At 44.5% G+C, this 16,909-nt stretch overlaps 1 protein-coding gene across 1 annotated transcript in view; it reads right to left on the bottom strand.

Annotated features, from left to right (window-relative positions):
- ELF2 (E74 like ETS transcription factor 2) overlaps positions 1-7,221 on the bottom strand; it is a 63,546-nt gene extending 56,325 nt beyond the window's left edge. The window contains 3 exon segments of the mRNA XM_029076362.2: positions 1,086-1,251; positions 2,814-3,032; positions 6,918-7,221. Coding sequence (XP_028932195.1) covers positions 1,086-1,251; positions 2,814-2,921 — 274 coding nt within the window. The 5' untranslated portion in view covers positions 2,922-3,032; positions 6,918-7,221.
- Between the last annotated feature and the right edge of the window lie 9,688 nt (positions 7,222-16,909).

Genomic DNA, 16,909 nt, shown 5'->3' with positions numbered 1-16,909 from the left:
CAAACAAGGAATAACTTTTAAATGTTAAAACACTGTGACCTCTCTTATTACTATTACTTTGGTATTTGTTAAGCACTTACTATGTGTCTAGGGCTATTCAAAGCGCTGGGGTAGATACATACAAATCAGGTCAGATACAGTCCCTGTCCCCGAAATGGGGGTCATGGTCTAAGTAGGAGGGAGAACAGGAATCGAAATGACCATGGGTCTGAGGTGGGAAGAGCTGGAAATCTTGCTAGCTTCCATAGTATTTACTGTTGTCCATGTCTTTTATTTCTGTTTCATCTTTCCTTATATATCTATCTTCAAACTTTTCTTAACTATAAAATGGGGATACTACCTGCTTTTCTTACCTCACGGGGATGTTGTGACAGTAAAATGAATTTTAAAAGTCTATATGAATTCAAGGTGTTATTAAAGGACTATCCTAGAAAATGACCCAAGTGGCTCCATTAAAATAGCAGTAACGATGATCAATATAATAATGATATTTGTTAAGCGCTTACTATGTGCTAGGCACTGTACTAAGTCCTGGGATAGATTACGCTCACAGATTAAGTAGGAAAATTTAAGTGACTTGCCCAAGGTCCCACAGCAAGGATTAGAACCCAGATCCTCCGATTCCCAGGCCTCTTTTATTTCCACTAGGCCACGCTGTTTCACCAAGGAATATATTCCCTGATTATGCATATTAAACTTGTTGCCTAAACTACCAACGTAACAGCTCCACTGTTGAAACTAGAACATCATATTCACTGCTTTTTTCTGATATCATCCATGCCTTGTCACCTAATTTAACCCTCACAAAGAGGTTCAGGGGTGTGGGAAGGGAGCTTGTCTACCACCTCTGTTGTACTGTACTCTCTCGAGTGCTTAGTACAATACTCTGAACACAGTAAGCACTCGATAAATACCACTGATATCGTAAGAGCATATGAAAGTTGGCAAGCACATCTATTCAGTCTCAACTTCTTGGAAGAAAGCAATATGCACATTATCTTAGTACTGTTCATCTGAGGACAGTAACGGTGACCACCCAGTAAGGAGAAACTTGCAAATGACAAAAAAAAGTTTTCCAGGTCTACCTGATTCCACAGTCTCGGTTTCAACTTCTTGTTCTTCCGCCACATCTTGCATCATATAAGTCTCATCGTCGTAAACTAGGACTTGGGCTGCATATCCCTGCTCTAGTCTAGCACTCGGGACTGGCTCCACAATCACCGCTGGGTATTCGGAAACCTGGTCATCATCCTGCAAGTGCAAATGATAATTTCTTTCAGTTGGATGTTTAGGCCACCAAAGCCACTAAGTCATATATAATCGCCACTGCAAACCATCATTTTAAATAGCTCCAAAGCTTTTCGGACTGGCCGGTGAAGAAGCCATGAGAAACACCAGTGGCCTCACAGTTGCAGACTGCCTAAGCAGGAGCATTGCATTCCCAACCTTGCTTTGTGCCTCAGTCGTCCTAATTCAGGACAGGAACACTGACATTTTTGAAAGGATCTTTTTCCCTCAAGGCTCCACAGATATTTTCCCCTGGCAGAAAGAAAATGGCTGGTAGATAGTCTGCCACCACCTCAAATTCCACAACTAAAAGAGAACTTCAGTTTTACAGGACACGGTGTCAGTTGCATTTTTTAATGAAATTTCAATGTTCTAAAAACATGTCTTTCAAGAAGTTTTAAACATAACCACAAATGCTGAGAGCCAAAGATTTTTCCAACTGTAAAGTATTGAAAAGATATGAAATGAGAAAAGCAGAAGAGGGAGGAAACAAATGAAATATAAAGCTGTGAAAGTTACTTGAGCCTTCTAACTCTACCTTTGTGAGACAGCAGGATTACCCCCCAAAAGTGGGATTTATGCTCACTTTACATAGTCCAAATGCAAATCTTTAAGATCTCTGATTTTTCTGTCACATCCAATGACCCCCTTTTTAAATAGCATCTGTGTCCCCAGTTAGAAACATCTAATAGACAAGAATGCTTGGGAGGGAGGAAAAAGGGGAGAGGGAAGGGAAAACAAAACAATTTAGAAGAGATGCTTAGATTTCTTCCAAGAATACACTCAATTCTCCCATAATAAAGATCTTCCCTAATTGGGAACGTTCATCCAACAAACAAGCCTGTTTGGATACAGTAAATCACCCTGTGGGAAGAAACGGTTTGTGCACGTGCCATGTCTGAAGAGCTGAGCTCTCGGGAACAAGCTTTCCTTAATGTAGGGTCTGTAAGAACTCAACTGCTGCATTACAGAATTATTTTGAAAATAATAATAATAATGATAATGGTATTTGTTAAGCACTTTCTAAGTGTCAAGCCCTGAACTAAAACCCAGAGGAGATACAAGACGATCAGGCTGGACACAGTCCCTGTCCCACATGGGGCTTACAGTCAAATTAGACATATTTAGATAACTTACCAAGTCCAAGTTAATTCTAAAAGTAACCTTCCCAAAATATTAGATTGTACTATACAGCTAGGGCTCCAATTTTATATTTGAAAAACTACTCTTTAGGGAATTTATCATACGATCACTACACTGTTTCATTACGACTGGAGTTAAATCCTCAGTCTTAAGTCTCTGACATTCTTCTCCAAGTACATTCTGAATAATATAGAGCATAGGTGCTTTGATGCCTGACAGACACACTGAATCAAGTTTTCACTACATAATTCTCCCCTTTATTCTACTTGAGCCAGAATATTTATACTCTCAAGTCAACATCAATACCCCCGTTATGAATAAGTTCAGTAATGAGCTTTTCATATCAAAATATAGATGCGATTTAAATAAACTGGATTTCTAACCTCCTGATTTTCTACTCCGTTGCTGGAAAACACCAAAACAGAGCCTTCGCTGTCTACCATTGCTGATGTCACTGTACATTCCCTTTGGGGGGCTTTAGGAGCCGACATCAACGTAAATACAGCTTCATGGATAATTAGCAATTCTTAACACCAAGAAGAGAGCTTGAGTACAGGGTGAATCCCAAAATCCACTCTTCTTAATGCTGTTAGCAAAGGAGTCTGAAAAATAGAAAACATTTGGAGAAAATGGTTATAAGAACACAGAAATATTGTAAACTAGTTCAATATCCCGCAAAGGGCCAAAGTTGATACTTTTCACTGTCTCATTAATAACTACACTTAAATGTCAAAAGAGGGCACCAACGAGCATTCTACTTCTGACTTCATGAGCAAAAGTATTTCTTGCGGGAATACTACACTGCACACGCCTTCTTTGGATAATCTGTTAACAGTAGTTGAATGCCACATTTTAATGACTGAGGAATAAAGCATAAACCCTTTCCCTTTAAATTACGGTAGACTTTTCTGTTATCTCACACTTGGGGAAAAACTTCTAAATTTTTTCTCGAGTGCTTAAAATCTGAATTTTGCCAGATGAGGAACACTTTGCAGTTAGCTAACTCAGACATACGTCACCTGCCCCCTTTTGGGAAAAGAAAAATGAATTAAACATTAATATGCTTTAGTTTCCTGGCTCTTCTTTTCTCTACCTACACTATAAAGCAATTTTGTTTAGGAAATTTCTATACTACACTCTCAAAGACAACAATTTAGAAACAAGTGGGTTTGGAAATGTGTGTGGTCATTTCATTCTCTGTCCAAACATTTTTCGGAACAAAAACACTTCTTCCACTATGCAGAGAAAACTAAAATGATTTCAAAGTGATTTGGCTCAAACTATTGAAATGATTTTCATTCACATGCGCTGTCTAGTGGTTAGTTAGAGCACAGGCCTGGATGTCAGAAGGACCTACGTTCTAATCCTGGCTCCGCAACTTCTCTGCTCTGTGACCTTGTGCAAATCACTTAACCTCTCTGCCTCAGTTACCTGAGCTGTAAAATGGGGATTAAGATTGTGAGACCCATGTGGGACATGGTCTGTTCCCATCCTGATCACCTTGTATCTACCCCAGTGCTTAGAACAATGCCTGGCACATAATAAGCACTTAATAAACATTTCAAAATGTGCTACTGTGAACAAAGAACATGGATACCAACTTTGTTTTATTGTACTCTCCCAAGTGCTTAGTACAGTGCTTTACACATGCTAAGCATTCAAAATACCACTGACTGATTGACATGGAAAAACAGGCAACGGTATAAAATTGTTCTTTACACCAGTTTTAGATGATTGATGGGTACTTGCTTTTAAGAGTTAAAAGCAAATGGTGAAGTTATTTAATTATGGTGATACTATGTTCATAAATATAGTAGGAATAGGAGGCTGATGCAGTTTGTAGCAGTTTGAATGGAGAGGAATGGGTAGATTCTAGAGATGTGGAGGTAGAACTAATGGTAATTCGTGACAGACTGAATATGTGGGTTGAATGACAAAGATGAGTCGAGATTAATGCCACAGCTAAGGACTTGTGAATCAGGTGGTGGTGTCTACAGAGACAGGAGAGACAGGGGAAGGACAGGGTTTGGGTGGGAAGGTGATGAGTTCTGTTTTGGACATGTTAAGTTTGAGATGTCTGAAGAATATTCAAATAAAGATGTCCTGAAGGCAGGAGTAAATGAGAGATTGGAGAGAATGAAAAAGGTCAGGGACTGGTGAGGTAGATAATAATAATAATAATGATGGTATTTGTTAAGTGCTTACTATGTGCAGAGCACTGTTCTAAGCACTGGGGTAGATACAAGATTATCAGGTTGTCCCATTTAGGGCTCTCAATCTTAATCCCCATTTTACAGATGAGGTAACAGGCCCAGAGAAGTTAAGTGATTTGCCCAAAGTCACACAGCTGACAAATGGCGGAGCCAGGATTAGAACCCATGACCTTTGACTTCCAACCCCTTGCTCTGATCCACGTAGCGAGGGTAGTTGAAGCTGTGGGAGCAAATGAGTTTTCCAAGGGAGTGGGTGTAGATGGAGGCTTTGCGGCAGGAATGAAATAAAAAAAAAAATTTCTTGTTGGAGCAGCCACATCACTCACACAGAGCAGTTTGTGAAGACTGGGGGCAGGAGGGAGATATTTAAAACTGCCCAAAGACAAGTAATGTTGATTTGATAGACTGTAAACTCCCCAATAAGTTGTACAATCCTTGGAGGCAGGGATCACGTCTTTCAACTCTACTGTACTTGCCCAAGTCCTTAATAGAATGCTCTGCCTGCAGTGAGCCCTCGATAAATACCACCGATTGACCGATGATGGCATCTCCCAGAAGGGATGCCAGATGAGCCTTGGGCCTAAATTCTCAGGCTCGAGACGCTTCCCAGAGGAACTGTGGATAATGTCAGTGCCTTAAGCAGGGTCTCCACCCTTTCTTGTTCCTTCCAGCCATGTTCCCACTGGGGTATGGAGTGCTGCCGCATGCTGCAAAGTTCATGTCCAACCTTCACACCCACTTGGGCCAGCCACAGGCAGCACTCGGAACTAGAACCCAGGCCTCCTGATTCCCAAAGCACCATTCTATCTGCGGATCAACAGCAGGGCTATGAAGGATTTAAAAGCAAACCAAAACTCTTTGACTTTCCAGCTATTTCTGCCCCTTATCTTCTTAAGGGTTTCATTTCCTGATCTGTTGGGATGAAACTTCTCTGCCGCTCAGTCCAATGTGCACCTCGGAGAGCTGCAGGCTGTGTGCACTGCCTGGATTCCTTGGCACAGAGTGACATGAACCCTTCCTGACCTAGTAGAGGCTGTGGAGAGTCCACTGAAGGGAAAGGAAGAGAGCGTGGGCTTGGGAATTAGAAGGACCTGGATTCTCCGCCACCTGGCTGCTGGGCAACCTTGGGTAAATCACTTCACTTCTCTGAGCCTCAGTTCCCTCATTTATAAAATACGGATTAAGATTGTGAGCCCCATGTGGGACAGGGACTGTGTCCAACCTGATTAATCTGTTTCTGTCTCAGTGCTTAGTACTGTGCCTGGCGTATAGTAAGTGTACACTCATGAGGGGCAGGGAACGTGCCTGCTAATTCTGTGGTATTGTGCTCCCTCAAGCACTTAGGCCCTTGCTCTGCACTCAATAAATGCCATTGACTGATCGACTGATGTAACTAAGGAATGAAATTATATGACGTAGCTAACGACCACCAGCTAGCCAGGATGCTCTCAGCTGGTTTGTGCTTTACCTCCCACCCTGCAGCCTGCAAACTGAGAAACTGCGAGAGGAGAGATCCTCCTCCCCTAAGCACCACTCTCTCCAACTTCTCTAGGGCCCAGGTATATGCAGAGAGGAGGAGAGGAGTGTGTATGTGTGTGTGTCGGGGGGGGGAGGGGAGGGTGGAAAGGGGGAGGCGGTCGTCAAAGGGTTAAGGGGAGAAGCAGGAAGGGGAAAGCCTCCACCAGCCCATGGCTGCATCAAGGCCGGTCCACAAACAGATCCATAAGGCCATCAGGGGACCCACTCTGGACTCCCATTCCAAGCTTGCTCCCAATAGCCCCAGAGGGCAAGGGAGGCAGCAGAGAAATAAGTTCACCGATGGAGTCTCCAACCATCTGCACGTACATCTTGGCTGCGAGGCCCTTCAGGAGCAGCGTGCAGATGGGCCAGACAAGAGCCTGGTGGGGCTCGGTGCCCATCCCCAAAGGGCTGGCCAGCTGGACCTCACTGAGGCTCAGTGCCCCGGGCACCTGGCGGGGCAAGCTGTCATCTCAGAGCCAGTCCAGTGAAACTACCAGCCGGCCACCACCCGAGACTGGTGAGACAACTGCTAAAGAGTCGACGGGCTTTCTCCCCGGGTCTGTTCGTTTCAAAATCATTTCTTCCAGAATGGCTACGCCGACACCTGTTTCACCGCGTGGTCCAGCCCGGTTTACATTCACCTCTGCTTGGTGCTACCTTCAAACATCTCCCCCCAACCCAGACCCCTAGTTCTTCTAGAACATGAGGTTTGTGTTCTGGCAAAACCTCACGTAAAGGAAAACTCACGCTCACCTCCACCCCCAACGTTGCACACATAAACGCGAGCAGTTTCTTTGCTAAGGCAATCCGCTGAACCCAAACAGACTTGCAGTGTTGTAAGGAGATTTCTCAGTTCCCTCATCAGGCTCCAGCCAAAAAAAAAATGTTGAAAATACATGTTATGGTAGCACTATGTGCAATTCTCATTAAAACAACGGTGACAGTTACTCATTCCTCTCTGTGTCAAACCAAAACTCTTTAGCCCTTGGCTTTAGAGCAATCAATATTCTCCCACCTACTTATCCGATAATACTTATGATGTCGACGATAGGTGTGGTACTTGCTAAGCACTTACTATGTGCCATGCACTGTAATAAGCTTGGGTGTAAATTCAAGACAATCAGGTTGGAAACGGTCCCCGTCCCACATGGGGCTCACAGTCTAAGTAGGTGGGAGAACAGGTACTGAATCCCCATTTTACAGATGAGCAAACTGAGGTAAAGAGAAATGAAGTGATTCGCCCATCATCCCACAGCAGGCAAGTGGTTGAGCTGGGTTTAAAATCCAGGTCCTCTGACTCCCAGGCGTGTGTTCTTTCTATTAGATTATGTTTCTTCTCTCTTATGCTTACTGTCTTTGATCCTCTCAAAAGAACCTATTCACAGTACCCCAACTCTCCTAGCACAGATTTCTTGCTCGCCCACCTCCCCCTGCCTAAAACTTTGGGAGACCTAATGGGTAGAGCACAGCCCGGGAGTCAAAAGGATCTGGGTTCTAATCCCTGCTCCACCACTTGTCTGCTGTGCGATCTTGGACAAATCTCAGTTAACTCATCTGTAAAATGGGGATTAGGACTGTGAACCCCACTGGGGACATGGACTGTATCCAATTTAATTACCTTGTATCTACCCGTGCGCTTAGTACACTGCCTGGCATATAGAAAGAGGTTAACAGATACCATAAAACAAAAAATCCCTCCTATTTCAAATCTAACAGATCACTATGCCCTCCATCTTTAAAGCCCTCCTGAAATCTCATTTCCTCCAGAAGACCTTCCCCAATTAGTTTCTAATCTCTTCAGATTATTCCTTCATTCAATCGTGTTTATTGAGCGTTTACAGACTATAGCCTGCCACCTGCCAATTCCACACCACCCAAATGTGCACTTGTGAATTTAAAAATCTTCCCCAGCCCTTACATACATATATGTACCCTTACATACATATATGTATACATATATGTAGCACTAATTTATGCCTAGCCCTCTTCCTTTCTTCCTCCTCTCAGCAAGTTATATTAACATGTTTCTCCCTGCTCACTGAATACACTTGGAGGGCAAGTACCAGACCTATTTACTCTAGTGTACTCTCCAAGTATTTAGAACAGTGCTCTGCATGCGGCAGACACTCACTAAACCCTACTGACTGACTTCGGTTTAAAAAATCTAGAGCAGCAAAGGAGAAATTTGAAAGCTATTTGGAATACACATTTCTCTCTGCTTTCTTAGCATGAATCAAAACAAACCTTGGTTCTAAAGAAAACTTAAAGAGTTGAGATTGCACTTTTGATAGAATTCTTTACATGAAAGTTTTAGCTAAATCTTCAACTTTATCTGAGCCCTAAAAACAAGAATTAAAGAAGGTAAAAGTTGGTCAAACTTAATGGATTTAAACACTCCATCAAAACAAAATCAAGATTTCTCTTGATGGCAATCATTACAGAAACAGAAATTAATACAAAGCAGTTGAAAATTTACAATCATCATAAAATACTGACAACCTATAAGCTTAGTGTACTGCATGAGGAAATATATAACTTTTCAAAAGAAATGGTCTTTGATCTTATGGATCTTAAAGTTACAAAAATAAGCAAGTAATACAAAATAACTTCCTCCCCTCTTCAGAACTCTTGGTCCACATAAAAATGGAAGAAAGATCACTATAACTCTTAAATGCTGAATGCATACCTAATAAACACTGACTTTTCACTTTCATTAGTATTTGGATTACAATACCAAACTCTTGATTGAAAACAGACTAATTTATTCAGGCTGTTGCCCCAAATGCAAAGCACTATCACACTTTTTTTTCTGATGGAGTCTGTCAAGCGCTTACTATGTATCAAGCACCGTTCCAAAGGGTGGAGAAGAAGCAAATCAATCAGGTTGGACAGAGTCCCTGTCCTACATGAAGATCGAAGACATCGGTCACACACCTAGACCAATGCCACACATCTTTATACAACGATTTCTTTCCAAACTCAATCTACTTGAACCAACTTGAGGATTGTTATAACACAACAGATTCTTGTTGTGGGAAGAATGTCTGCTATTTTTCCCATCCTCCTATGCCCAAATTATGCAATGAAAACAAGAGTTCAAGCAGAATTAGGAGTGTAACTTCTTCAACATTTCATCCTTTTGAGGTTCGCAACATTCTCCAGAAACACATCCAACATGATCAGCAAGGTTCATAGTTTGAATTACCTACTAAAACAAATATCAACCAGTGGTATTTACTGAGCGCTTCATAAGCATTTGGTAAAGAATACAGTAGAGTTGCCCTCAAGGAGCTCACTGCCTAATAATGTTGGTATTTGTTAAGCGCTTACTATGTGCCGAGCACTGTTCTAAGCGCTGGGGTAGACACAGGGGAATCAGGTTGTCCCACGTGGGGCTCACAGTCTTAATCCCCATTTTACAGATTCAGGTTGTCCCACGTGGGGCTCACAGTCTTAATCCCCATTTTACAAATGAGGTAACTGAGGCACAGAGAAGTGAAGTGACTTGCCCACAGTCACACAGCTGACAAGTGGCAGAGCTGGGATTCGAACTCACGATCTCTGACTCCAAAGCCCGGGCTCTTTCCACTGAGCCACGCTGCTACAGAGTCAGACGTTAAAAGAAATTGCTGATGGGGGAATGAGAGATTGTAGGAATATGTACTTAAGTGCTGTGGGCCGAATATCCAGTTCTCTCCTCCTAGAGGCCTTCCCAGACTAAGCCTCCCACCGCTTTCCTCTTCTCCCACTCCTTTCCGCATAACCCTGACTTGCTCCCTTTGCTCTTCCCCCCTCCCAGCCCCACAGCACTATGTATATATGTAATTTAGTTATTTGTAATGATGTCTGTCTCCCCCTCTCTAGACTATGCTCCTTGCGGGCAGGGTATGTGTGTTTATTGTTGTATTGTACTTTCCTAAGTGCTTAGTACAATGCTCTGCATGCAGAAAGGACTCAATAAATACCACTGAATTCAATGAATGAAGGTCCTTAAGGAGAACCGTGCAAGCAGCAAATAAAAGTACGCCCTAGGATCTGAGCATCACACAAGACACTCGGGAAATACGCGCAACACTGTGAGCAGAGGTTCCTCGGGTTTCATGAGCTCCAGCCGTGACATCACATCTAATCACTGCCAATAAATCCCATTCCACACCTCCCCCTCCTTCATCCTCTTCTCCTCTCCCTATTCCTGAGTTTATCGGGTTTCCCTGCTTTCCCCGGAGCTGAGTTATGCTGCGTGGGGCCTTTCTTTACTACTCACCCCTTAGCTGCTGCTACGACAACCATCTCAGCTACTGCCTCCCCCATCTCAGCTCTGCTCCTGCCCATTCCCTGGCTTGTGGCCCGTTTTACCACTGTGGTGGAAAACTTTTCCCACTTTTCCCAGAGTGGGCCAGGTACTGACTGTAGTAGGATGAGAGGAGGGGCCAGCGGTTCCCAAACCACCGCCACTCCAATCTGGTGAAGCCTTCATTCCCGTGGCCCTGATCAGGTGGGGGAAGAGGGCTGCAAGCGGTGAGTAGTGGGAGGGAGGAAGCACGGCAGCAGCAGGAACAGCAGTTTAAAGGGCTAGAATGAAGGGTTCCACCTGGGACAGCTCACCTCTTGGGAAAGTGTGGAAAGAGGGGAGGTGGGGAGGGAGAAATGGCAAGACTCAGCTGGGTCTTGCCAAAGGGTCTGGGCTGGGGGAGAAATGGAGGCCGACCGACTGATAGGTGAAAGGTTTCCCTTCCCTCTGCCCTCGCAGGGCACTGGATGGAGAGGGACTCTGCTTGCAGAGAGGGAGAGGTGTGGAGGCACCTCTGGAACCTGGCGGGAGCATTGTGTCTTTATGACTCTTTTGGATTTCCCATCCTTTTTGGCTCATCCTACAGTTTTCACCTCTGACCTGCCTGCAAACACTCAATCGGCTCTTCCTCTACCTGACTTCAATGACCTCTGCCTACAACCCCTACACTCCACACCTCTGATGCCAACCTACTCTCTGAAACCCAATCTCATCTATCTTGCCACCGCCCCCTTGCCCTCCTCCTCTCTTGGACCTGGAACTCCTCTCCCCGCCCCCCTCACTCTCCCTGCTTTCAAAACCCACCTTAAATCACATCTTCCCAAAGAGGTCTTCCTTCTTTTCCCCTCGCCATGCTTTCCTCTGAACTGACTCTGCACTTGGCTGGGTACCCTTTGAGGATGTCGATACCCACCCCGGGCCCATGACACATTAAAATATCCTCGTACTCTATTATTTCCCCTATCCGCAATTTACCACCTGCCTCCCTCTGTAGACTGTACGTTCCTTGTAGGCAGGGATCGTATCCACCAATTCTGTTGTATAGTTCTTTCCCAAGCGCTTACTCGTTGTGGGCAGGGAATGTGTCTGTTTATTGTCATACTGTACTCTTTCAAGCTCTTTGTACAGTGCTTTAAAATACAGAAGGCACTCAATAAATAAGACCGAAAGAAGCCCTCAACGCATACCACTGATTTGAATCTGGTTCCTTCACCTTTCCTCTGTCATCAACTGTCAGTTCCCCCCCTCACCCACAAGAAGCACCTAAGTAGCCAGCAGCCCACAACAATGGAAATTCAATCAATAATCACAAAAACTCAAAGGCTTTGAGACCGAGGCCTTCCGTTCGTTGTTTGAACTGTATTGGCTAAAGCCATACGGCCCAATTGTGTTCCCTGAAAAACAGAGTTGAGTCACAAATGGCTGTATCATGACGCGTGTGTCATAAATTAGGCTCTGTTCCAGAACCTCCAGAAAAATATGAAATTCCTCTCTATGTGCTACACACTGCAGTATTAAACATGACTAAAATATTTAATCAATTAAAGTAAACCTCAGCACACCACGTTAAATTTATCTATGACAAACTCTAAAAACAAATCCACTCAAAACTAATCAAGCCTGTATCATTCCGCAAAAACCGAAGAGATTCAACAACCTAATCATAAACTGAGGCAGTTATCCAACAGCTCAGTGACTCTGCTGATACTGCTTAGGTGAACATATTGCCTAGCATGTGGGAGGGGGAAGGAGAGATATTTCGGCAATTACTACGTGCTAAGCACTGTGCTTAAGAGCTGGGGTAGAATCAGGGTGATTAGATCGGACACAATCCCTTGCCCCTTGTGGGGCTCAGAGTCTAAGGGGAAAGGATAACAGGGATTTAATCTCCATTTTACAGATGCGGAAACTGAGGCACTGAAGTGACTTGCCCAAGGTCACCCAGCAGGCTGTAGGACCTAGGTCCTCTGACTCTCCGTCTTGGGCTCTTTCCCTTTGGGCAGGCAGACAGTAGGGTGGGGCGGTGAGTGGCATCGCCCTCCCTGAGGGCTGGGTCCCTCTGTGCCCGGCACTCTAGGCGGGCAGAGGCAAATTCGGACCTTCCTGCCTAGGGGCACGTGCTCTCAAAACTCCCACTGACCCCAAGGCCTCAGCCCAGCCCCTGCAGTAAGACCCTTCTGAATCTCCACCCGGGGAACTCCCTGATGCTTCCCCTAGTCTCTGGTGCTGCTTTTCAGTTCCCCCTCCCCGTTGTCTTAAGGCCTGACCTGAGCCATCAAAACTCCACCAGTCTAACCCAAGCAGCCACGACGTACACGGTCCCCTCCTCGCCACTTACCTCGTTCACCTGGGACTCTGCTTCTCAATCCTGGCGGGTGAGCGGGGAGGTATGTCAGAGGCTGGGAGGCAGATGGGAGGGAAGGTGCAGCGGGGCTGGTGGTTGCTATAGCAGCCGCTGAAAGGAGCATTCAGGGCACCCCACGGCTCAGCACACAGGGAACACGGGGGGACGGGGAGGGGATTCGCCGTCTGCCATCATCAGACGTAACCCAGGAGGCGAAGTTTACAAATCCCGGGTACGTCAGAGGTATGTCAGCAAAGTGTTATGTGTATCTCTTGGTTGTAAATATTGTGAGAGCCTAGGATACGCCTGCATTTGGGTTGCTGTCTGTCACTGTCACTAGACTACCTCCTTGAAGGCGGGGATTGGATCTTACTAAGGCTACTCTGTGCTCGCAAATGCTTAGTACAGTGCTCTATCACCGATCCTGCCCTAGATACGGGTTAAATGGCTTCACCACCTTATGGTCAGACTAATTCTAGCCCAGGATTCTGGCTCCGGCAGCGGTAGGTGGCCTGCGGCTACGCCATTTAATAGCACCTGGTCCAGTGCTCTGCACCCAGTGAGTTGCTCCAAAAATACCATGGGCTGATTAATTTAAACCCTCCAAGCCTTACTGAAGGCACATCTCCTCCAAGCCCTCATTTCCTCTTCTCCCACTCCCCTCTGCATCACCCTTTCACTTGGATTTGCTCCCTTTAATCACCCCTCCCTTAGCCCCACCATACTTGTGCACATAATCATAATTTATTTAAATTATCCCTCTAGACTGAAATCTCATTATGCGCAGGGAACGTGTCTGCCAACTCTGTTATACTGTACTCTCCCAAGTACTCAACACGATGCTCAGCATAGAGTAAGCGCTCAATAAATACCACCGATTAATAGATCGTAATAATTAACATTCCAATCTGGATGTACAACACTGGGGCCACCTTCTGGACCCCCAGTTCAGTCAATCAATAAGACTGATTTACTGAGCATCTACTACGTGCCAAGCACTGTACTAAGTGTTTGGGAGAGGACAGCAGAAGCATACCAGGTGTCCCCTGCTCTCAAGGGGCTTACAGTTTAGCTGGGGAGACAGACACTAAAATAATTTGCAATTAGGAGGAAGGAAGAGAGCATAAAGACATAGACACAAGTGGTACCCTGGGAGGGTTAGGGGAGGTGAGTACCTAGTTAGGCGACCCCCAAGCAGCCTTGTTAAAAATCACATCTCCTCCAAGAGGCCTTCCCTGACTAAGCCCTCCTTTCCCCAGTTTGCCCTTCCTTCTACATCACCTATAACCCGGGATCTGTACCTTGTAAGCACCTGATCTTCACCCCACCCTCAGCTACATGGCACTTTTGTCCATATCCAGAATTTATTTTAATGTCTGTCTCCTCCTCTAGAAAATAAGCTCTTTGGGGGGAGGGAGTGTGCCCACCAACTCTATGGTATTGTATTCTCCCAAGATCTCAGTTCAGTGCTCTGCATACAGTAAGTGCTCCAAACATACCATCGGTAGATTGATTTAGGGAAACACTAGCTAACATCCCTAACTTTTTTATGTTTTTTTTAAATGATATTTCTTTAAGTGCTTACTCTGTGCCAGGGACTGTGCTAAACACAGGAGTGGACCCAAGGCAATTAGGAGAGATAGAATCAATGTCCCACATGGGACTCAGTTTTAATCCCCATTTTACAGGTGAGGTAACTTGGTACAGAGAAGTCAAGTAACTCATCCAAGGTTACAGAGCAAATGGAGGCACCGAGATTAGACCCCAATCCTCTCACTCCCAGGCCCGTGTTCTTTCCATTAGGCCACGCAGCTTCTCTTCTAGTAATCCATTACGGACCACTCATTCATGCATTTATCCATACCCATCTGGAACGTACTGTGATTTCCTACCTTCACAGTATCCCATGATAATGAATTCCACACGTTCATCGCCTAATGGATGAATAAGTGTTTCTCTGATTACTTTGAACCTATGAATTCTCAATGACTCCCCTGCCCCGATGTGACATTCTGCTCTGCCCAGAGTGTTTTTTGGGTGCTCTGAGCAGAGGAGAACAATATTAAAATACTGTTACTATTTTTACTGACCGCACTTCTTCCACTGCCTAAAGATATTCCCTAGTAAGCGCAAGTCCATTCAATTAATTCTAAAGACTCTACCAGAAAATAATCTCGCCACCGCTCTATTTTACTGTGCTCTCCCAAGTGTTTAGTACAGTGCTCTGCACACAGTAGGCACTCAAGAAATACCGCTGACTGACTGCCTTTGCAACAGTAAAACACATTCTCCCAAACAGCGTTCTGCCCCATCACTGCATATTCGCTTAAGGACCCTCACATCCTTGCATTCGTCCAAGAGGAAAAAACACTCTCTCTTCTCACCTTCTAATAATAATAAGAGTACTGAATGAAGCGCTTACTCTGTGCTTGACATTAAGTGCTTACTCCATGTCAAGCACTGTACTAAGTGCTGGGGTAGATAGAGGATAATCAGGCCCCAAGTGGGGCTCCCAGAGTAAGTAGGAGATAGAAAGGAACTGGATTCCCATTTTTGCAGATGAGGGAACTGAGGCACAGAGAAGGTTTGTCACTTGCCCCAGGTCACACAATGGACAAGTGGTGGAGCCGGGATTAGAACCCAGGTCCTCTGGTTCCCAAGCCCCTGATCTTTTCACTAGGCCACACTGCTCCCAGCTCTTAAATCTGGGAGCTGGTGGTCTTGAGGGCCCTTTCTTCCCCTCGGGGGGCTCACTGGTTTACTTTACCATTAGCCCAAAACTGGCATCAGAATAGCATTCTTCCTCTCAAACTATTATTTCTGAAGAACTGTATAGCATTTTCTATGGGGTTTTCAACATATTTGCCAGAGACTAACTAGAGATTGTGGTCTAGTGGAACATATGAGACTGGCAGTCAGAAGACCGGGTTCTAATCAGCAATTACTGAATTGCCGGACGACCTAGGACAAGTCACTTAACCTCTCTGAGCCCTAATTTCCTCATCTGCAGAGTAGGGATAATACACCTGTGGGATCTTAGGCACATAGGTAGTGCTTAATGAATATCCCAATTAGTTAATTCCCTAACATATTACTAGCACTGTAATTACACATGAACTTGACCACCTGTGATCTCTACCACGTACAATTTAGGATTCAAAAATTAAAAAAAAAGTTTCAACACACAGTAAGGAGGAATTCACTGGATTTGATTTATAGTATAAAAAGCCCTTACAGTATCAAGACTTAGATGCTCTTGATTGCTTTCGATTTATGGACTGCCTCGATCATTTGCGATTTATTACATTCGGTTATGTTCTTCTCGCCATTATCCACCACAGATCCTAAATTCATTGAAATTATTGCCTCTAAAAACCTTGCTGTTCTGTAATTTAGAATTCAGAAAATCCTACAAAAATAAATTTAATGCCAGGTTATTCAACCTTAACACATTCATAAATATTAGAACTTACTGGGAGTTGCTTATTAATCCACCATGTTTATGAGAAATTGCCATAAAAGCACTACTCGAGCTTTCTACACCGTCACTCTTCCTTTAATAATAATAATAATAATGTTGGTATTTGTTAAGCGCTTACTATGTGCCGAGCACTGTTCTAAGCGCTGGGGTAGACATAGGGGAATCAGGTTGTCCCACGTGGGGCTCACAGTCTTAATCCCCATTTTACAGATGAGGGAACTGAGGCACAGAGAAGTTAAGTGACTTGCCCACAGTCACACAGCCGACAAGTGGCAGAGCTGGGATTTGAACTCATGAGCCCTGACTCCAAAGCCCGTGCTCTTTCCACTGAGCCACGCTGCTTTAACCACAAATGCACTGGTAGGAAATCATTACACAGTATATCAACTTAACGATTATTAATTACAATTATTTTATAAAATTGCAGGAGAAGGGATGAGGGAAGGAAACAATATTCCTATTGGAGGTTCAGCCTTTGTGTGTTTTTTTTAAGCTTTCTAAAATCCTCCCCTCAGAGTGACAAATGAGTCTCAGTGTTAAAGTTTCAGGGCCAAGAAACTGCACAGAGAAACTGATAATAATGCCAGGGGTTTGCATCGGGTCACTTGCATTCTTCTGTCCTTGCCAGA

Source organism: Ornithorhynchus anatinus, chromosome 12, assembly GCF_004115215.2.
Source record: "Ornithorhynchus anatinus isolate Pmale09 chromosome 12, mOrnAna1.pri.v4, whole genome shotgun sequence".
Lineage (NCBI taxonomy): Eukaryota > Metazoa > Chordata > Mammalia > Monotremata > Ornithorhynchidae > Ornithorhynchus > Ornithorhynchus anatinus.
Note: the sequence above shows the minus strand (reverse complement) of the source record. Positions and strands in the feature narration are given on the sequence as shown.